At 43.8% G+C, this 7,108-nt stretch overlaps 1 protein-coding gene across 2 annotated transcripts in view; it reads left to right on the top strand.

The window, feature by feature from the left end:
- The first annotated feature begins 1,004 nt into the window (after nucleotides 1-1,004).
- The window catches only part of TOP2A (DNA topoisomerase II alpha), a 30,816-nt gene continuing 24,712 nt past the window's right edge, over nucleotides 1,005-7,108 (top strand). Inside the window, exons 1-7 of one of the 2 annotated variants that reach the window (XM_050762533.1) lie at nucleotides 1,005-1,178; nucleotides 2,046-2,201; nucleotides 2,397-2,487; nucleotides 2,844-2,907; nucleotides 5,459-5,604; nucleotides 5,793-5,890; nucleotides 6,116-6,328. In XM_050762533.1, the coding sequence (XP_050618490.1) occupies nucleotides 1,158-1,178; nucleotides 2,046-2,201; nucleotides 2,397-2,487; nucleotides 2,844-2,907; nucleotides 5,459-5,604; nucleotides 5,793-5,890; nucleotides 6,116-6,328 (789 nt within the window). In that variant the 5' untranslated portion in view covers nucleotides 1,005-1,157. Of the gene's footprint in view, nucleotides 1,179-1,247; nucleotides 1,367-2,045; nucleotides 2,202-2,396; nucleotides 2,488-2,843; nucleotides 2,908-5,458; nucleotides 5,605-5,792; nucleotides 5,891-6,115; nucleotides 6,329-7,108 lie in introns of those variants that run through there. The other variant, XM_050762534.1, reaches the window with a different exon arrangement.

The raw sequence follows: 7,108 nt of genomic DNA, 5'->3' as shown, positions 1-7,108 counted from the left end.
CGACCACAAGTTATCCCTTTCCACTTACCAGCTGCAGTCCAGCGTGGCTCTACTGGGGACCCGAATGCTGCTGCCCTCCATTTTGCAAAGCCTTTCTACATCCTTCCATTATATGGAACCCCCAAACCACAACTGTAGCACTTTTATTTTGATTATTTGTATTATTTGTTTATTTATCTCTTGATATGATCTCCCTCTGTCACTCAGGCTGGAGTACAGTGGAGCGATCACAGTTCAAGGCACCGCGATCTCCGGGGCTCAAGCGATCCTCCCTCCTCAGCCTCCGCAGCTGGAGTTACAGAGGTGCACCGCCTCGCCCGGCTATTTTTTTTTTTTTTTTTTTTTTCCTTTTTGGGTAGAGACGGGGTCTCGCTATGTTGCCCAGGCTGGTCTCCAACTCCTAGGCTCCAGCGATCCTCCCACCTCAGCCTCCCAATGTGCTGCGAATACAGACGCCAGCCACCGCACACAGCCTACTTTTATTTCTTTGAAAAATAAATTCCAGGGGAAAGGGGGCGGGGTTGAGGCAGATGCCAGAATCCGTTCGCTTCAACCAGGCTGCCTGTCCAGAAAGCCGGCACTCAATTTCCTCAGGAAAACGAAGCTAAGGCTCCCATTCCCCTCGCTAACAACGTCAGAACAGAGGACAGTTTTTAGATTTGAGGGATCTTAAATAGATTGGCAGTTCCTGAGAATAAACATCCTTTCCTTTTTTCACCTGCACGCTTTTGCCTCAGGCAACCCCTTCCCACTTCCAACGCCCATCTCTTTCAAGCTTTCTGCTCTAGAAAACAAGTGAGCCCTTGTCATTGGCCAGAATCCCTGTCAATCTCTCCGCTACAACGCCGAGTGGTGCCTTTTGAAGCCTCTCTAGTCCCGCCTCCCTAACCTGATTGGTTTATTCAAACAAACCCCGGGCCAACTCAGCCGTTCATAGGTGGATATAAAAGACCAGTTACGATTGGTTCTCCTGGACGGAGACGGTGAGAGCGAGTCAGGGATTGGCTCGTCTGCTTCGGGCGGGCTAAAGGAAGGTTCAAGTGGAGCTCTCCTAACCGACGCGCGTCTGTGGAGAAGCGGCTTGGTCCGGGGTGGTCTCGTGGGTCCTACCTGTTTAGTCGCTTTCAGGGTTCTCGAGCCCCTTCACGACCGTCACCATGGAAGTGTCACCATTGCAGGTACGGCTCGCGGGAGGGACTGGTGGTGGAGCCTCAGCGCGGCCCGGGCATCTCTCTGGCCGCCCGTGACGAGTGAAGCTCCGGGGCTGCGGTCAGGCCTGCTACAGGCTTGGGAGCCCATATTCTCCATCTCCCGGTTCCGGGGTGATCGTGGAGAGGCGGAAGCCCCTTCTGGTGCTAGTAGTGAAGTATGATCCGGCTTCCAGGGTGTAGTGCGTTGTTGCTCTGTTTCTAGGGGCAGGAGTCCGTTGGTCCCGTAGTAGATCCATGTTACAGCGGCCCGGGTGCGACGTTATTGACTCGCGCGGACAGATGCTTTCCCCTCCTGCCCTCTGCTTGAAAACGGTCTTGAATGTCCCCGATCTTGGAAAGGGCAGAGCCTGGCACAGTGTTCCCCTGGAGCAGCTGGCCAGCTTCCAAAAGCGCCCCCTTCCTGAGTTCGCAAGGCTCATGTGGCCGAGGATTGAACTGATAGCCGCCCCAACTGCTGCTGCCGACCTAGAATCTGTCGTGTGCTCGGGACACCGTGGTTTATAATAATAGGCACTCGGTAAATAATGTGTGCAGGAACTGAAAGAAATCGGTAAATAATGTGTGCATTTTATTGATGACATCTACCACGTTGCTCAAGAAAAGAGGTTTCCAGACAGACCCACTTGGTGAGATAATATGTGTCCGTTTAACCTGACACCTGAGGACCTGGCCGCAGCGAATTTAAATTGTCCTCTTTGTACACAACCCCATCACTACCTACTAACAGATTGCAATGTGTGTTGACGTCTCACTATGGTAGGCATTTTGTTCCTAGTTTGGGGTAAACTTATGATTAAAAATCCCCTTCTCTCTCTCTCTTTTTTTAATTGCTAGCCTGTAAATGAAAATATGCAAGTCAACAAAATAAAGAAAAATGAAGATGCTAAGAAAAGACTGTCTATTGAAAGAATCTATCAAAAGAAGACACAATTGGAACATATTTTGCTTCGGCCAGACACCTACATTGGTTCTGTGGAATTAGTAACCCAGGTAAAATCAAGCTCATCAAAGGCAGTTACCTAGTAGTTGAAATGGATACTCTTCTTTCTGTACCTCTTGGGTACTGAGTGTCACTGGAACTGGCCTAAACATGGTAATATTTAATACGAAGACTTGACAGTAATCGTGATAACAGAACAATGAATATAGAGTAAAAATAACAGTATTTCTTTGCCTCATTTCTAGCAAATGTGGGTTTACGATGAAGATGTTGGCATTAACTATAGGGAAGTCACTTTTGTTCCTGGTTTGTACAAAATCTTTGATGAGATTCTAGGTGAGTAAATCCTTTAACATAAAGATCTGCTGGTCAAATCTTTCATAAGAAGTATCATTCCAAATAAAAATAAAAAAAGATAAAAGTAAAAAAAAAAGTATCATTTCTAGCAAACCTGCTGTAGCCAGGGCTCCTGTCATTTCAATTAGTTGACAAAGGTGCGGTAGTTTCCTGGAGCCCAGGAGGTTGAGCTTTCTCCTGGAAACAGTACTATGAACAAAAATTCCTAAATTAACACCTTATTAATGCCACTCCTGTGCTGTTTAGGAACTTTTTTTTCTATATCTTACTTAGAGTTACAGAATGTTTTTTTAAAACACTAATTTCTTACAAATGTATATTTTATTTTCTTTCAGTTAATGCTGCGGACAACAAACAAAGGGACCCAAAAATGTCTTGTATTAGAGTCACAATTGATCCGTACGTCTTTTGCTTAGTTTTTGTTTGTTATGTAGCTCATTGCTATTGTTAGTTGCATATATTATGATTACTGGTGAAGTTGGTTTTTCTTAAACAGAAGTTCATAAAAGTACACAAAAGCAGAATGCTAAAATGAAAAACCTGTGGATACCCACCACCTAGATCCAACAGTTGCCAACGTTTTTCCATATTTTCTCCATCTTTTTTTTAATTAGTTCTTTTTTTTTTTTTTTTTTTTTTTGAGGAAGTGCCTGGGCTGGTCTTTGAACTCCTGGCCTGAAGCAATCCTCCAGTGTTGGCATTATGGGTGTGTGCCATGGCACCCAGCCTATTTGCTATGGATCATTTCAAAATAAATTACAGGCCTTATGACACTTAATCCCTAAATATTTGAGCAAGCACCTTCAGTAATGGCCTTAAGTATTCTGGCATCCAGAGTTTTAAGTTTTTCTCATGACGCTATTCAAACAGTAAACCAGTAGGTGGTGGTAGAGAATAATTTGATCTAACATTTCTGCTTATAAATACAGGGTGTCCCTTTGTGGGAGATCAGGGTGCTTATTTCACTTTTTTGTTAGTCTGATTAATTAGGACAAAGTATACCTGGATTTTCCTAAGAACTCAATATCATAGTCTTTAAAAAATGTTGAGCTAGTTTTAATTAGTTTTTTTATAGATAATAAGTACTATGTAGAACAAGAACCATAACGCATATCTAGTTATTAACTAAAATGTATTACCATCCAAGAATTAACCGAAATAAGTCCAAATAAGTTTTCAGCATTTTATTTGAGAGCAAGGCAGTTTATGATTGATAGAGTTTTGCTCTTGTTGCCCAAGGCTGAACCCGCCTTCCGGGTTCAAGCAATTCTCCTGCCTCAGCCTCCAGAGTAGCTGGGATTACAGGTGCACACCACCACGCCCGGCTAATTTTTTATTTTTTTGATAGAAACGGGATTTCACTATGTTGGCCAGACTGGACTGGAACTACTGATGTCGTGATCCGTCCGCCTCGGCCTCCCAAAGTGCTGGGATTACAGGCATGAGCCACCACGCCCAGCCAACAAATGAGTTCTTTTTTTTTTTTTTTTTTTTTTTTTTTTTTGAGACGGGGACTGCTCTGTCGCCCAGGCTGGAGTGCCATGGCGTGATCTCGGCTCACTGCAAGCTACCCCTCCTGGGTTCACGCCATTCTCCTGCCTCAGCCTCCGGAGTAGCTGGGACTACAGGCGCCCGCCACCATGCCTGGCTAATTTTTTTGTATTTTTGGTAGAGATGGGGTTTCACCATGTTAGCCAGGATGGTCTCGATCTCCTGACCTCGTGATTCGGCCTCCCAAAGTGCTGGGATTACAGGCGTGAGCCACCGCGCCCGGCAGCAAATGAGTTCTTAAGCACAGACAGTACCATATCTTTCTAGAGTTCTCTCTCATTATTCTACAGCATACCCTAGCTGCTCAGGAGTCACTTGTTGAATTGAACAAAAGTTGGTCAGGCTGGTCTCCAGCTCCTGACCTCGGGTGATCTGCCCGCCTCAGCCTCCCAAAGTGCTGGGATTGCTGGGATTATAGGCATGAGCCACCACACCCAGCCTGTTTTCCCTTTTATGTTTGTTTTGCAATGTACTTTGTTGGGTGGGAACAAGAGATGTATAGACGATCCTCTTAAAAGGGGTATAATAGGCATGGTGGCTCACTCCTGTAATCCCAGCACTTTGGGAGGCCAAAGTGGGAGAATCAGTTGAGCCCAGGAGTAGTTTGAGACCAGCCTGGGCAACACAGTGAGAACCTCATCTCTACAAAAAATTTAAAAATTAGCCAGATGTAGTGATGCACGCCTGTAGTCCCAGCTATTCAGGAGGCTGAAGTGGGAGGATTGCTTGAGCCCAGGAGGTCAAGGCTTCAGTGAGCTGTGATCCTGCCATTGCACTCCAACCTGGGTGACAGAGCAAGATGCTGTCTCAAAAAAGGAGTGGGAGTGGTGTATAATAATGTTTCCAGATTGTTCTTTTCTTTCCATTGGGCATAAATCATTTCCCTTTGTTTATTCTAACATTTTAAAATTTTATATTTTTTCAACATTATCAGTGTCTATTCAGGTGTTGGAAAAGTTTTTTTTTTTCCTCTTGACTCCTATTTCAGGAATGTCAGGAACTGAGCATGGTGGGAAATGTTGTTCCTGCTGAATTTCAGAACGTATATATGAAAAGAGTAAAAAAAATTGAGGGATAGGCGTGGTGGCTCACATCTATAATCCCAACACTTGGAGCAATTCTCCTGCCTCAGCCTCCCAAGTAGCTGGAATCACAGGTGTGCGCTACCACGCCTGGCTAATTTTTTTATTTTTAGTAGAGACGGTTTCAACATGTTGGCCAGAACTGGCCTCAAGTGATCCACCCTCCTCAGCCTCCCAAAGTGCTGGGATTACAGGTGTAGGCCACCGCGCCCAGCCTGAATATACATATTTTAGAAATAATAGTATTTAAATATTTTAAAATGGTAAGCATTCGTTTAATGTGTTGTACAATACAATTCTCAATCTTGTTTTCTTAGGGAAAACAATTTAATTAGTATATGGAATAATGGAAAAGGTATTCCTGTTGTTGAACACAAAGTTGAAAAGATGTATGTCCCAGCTCTCATATTTGGACAGCTCCTAACTTCTAGTAACTATGATGATGATGAAAAGAAAGTGACAGGTAGAGTATTGAGGGGAAATAACATATTTGTTACTAAAAATATATGTATTTTAAATGACTGTCTGTGGCATGAGGGTTAAAAATATGGAAATAAATCTCTATAATTGAATAGCTCTCCCAGTGATTAAGAAATAAAGCTGTCAATGAGATAATAACAATAAAATAGTGTTTCATATTTGTTTGCCCAGGTGGTCGAAATGGCTATGGAGCCAAATTGTGTAACATATTCAGTACCAAATTTACTGTGGAAACAGCCAGTAGAGAATACAAGAAAATGTTCAAACAGGCAAGTAAAAAAGTGTCTTGTACCTTAATGATAAATGGTAGTAGTATAGCCATTTATAATGGCATTAATGGTTGGTTTAATTTAACATAATTTATAAGCTATTGAAGTATGAAAAATTATTCATAAGCATATATTAGGTTATTAGGATGCATAAATTTATGTTATTTCCTTCTAGTTTGTGAGGTGACTTGAATTTTTCATCTTTCCTATTCTTTACTTCCATAGACATGGATGGATAATATGGGGAGAGCTGGTGAGATGGAACTCAAGCCCTTCAGTGGAGAAGATTATACATGTATCACCTTTCAGCCTGATTTGTCTAAGTTTAAAATGCAAAGCCTGGACAAAGATATTGTTGCACTAATGGTCAGAAGAGCATATGATATTGCTGGATCCACCAAAGATGTCAAAGTCTTTCTTAATGGAAATAAACTGCCAGTGAGTATTTTCCTGGATGTTAACGATAATAAGGGATTTTGTAATCATTGTCAAATGCAAAATTGATTTTTTTCCCCTCGCATATGTTTTTTTTTTTTTTTTTTTTTTGGAGACAGAGTCTCACACTGTTGCCCAGGCTGGAGTGCAGTGGCACGAACTGCCTCCCAGGTTCAAGCGATTCTCCTGCCTCAGCCTCCCGAGTAGCTGGGATAACACGCCCGCCACCACACCCGGCTAATTTTTTATGTTTTTAGTAGAAACGGGGTTTCACTATGTTGGCCAGTCTGGTCTCGAACACCTGACCTCATGATCCACCTGTCTTGGCCTCCCAAAGTGCTGGGATTACAGGCATGAGCCACTGCACCCGGCGCCACCATATGTATTTTCTTACCACTTCTCACATATGTTCTTGAAAAGAGAATGGTATGCCACATTTTTTAATCAGCTCATTTTAAATGTATTGAAGGAATTTCTTTCTCAAAGAAACACCTAAGGCCGGGCACGGTGGCTCAAGCCTGTAATCCCAGCACTTTGGGAGGCCGAGACGGGCGGATCGCGAGGTCAGGAGATCGAGACCATCCTGGCTAACCCGGTGAAACCCCGTCTCTACTAAAAAATACAAAAAACTAGCCGGGCGAGGTGGCGGGCGCCTGTAGTCCCAGCTACTCGGGAGGCTGAGGCAGGAGAATGGCGTAAACCCGGGAGGCGGAGCTTGCAGTGAGCTGAGATCCGGCCACTGCACTCCAGCCTGGGCGACAGAGCGAGACTCCGTCTCAAAAA

This window comes from Macaca thibetana, chromosome 16, assembly GCF_024542745.1.
Source record: "Macaca thibetana thibetana isolate TM-01 chromosome 16, ASM2454274v1, whole genome shotgun sequence".
In the NCBI taxonomy this organism is placed as follows: domain Eukaryota; kingdom Metazoa; phylum Chordata; class Mammalia; order Primates; family Cercopithecidae; genus Macaca; species Macaca thibetana.
The sequence above is the reverse complement of the archived record's forward strand: the minus strand, read 5'-3'. Positions and strand labels throughout refer to the sequence as shown.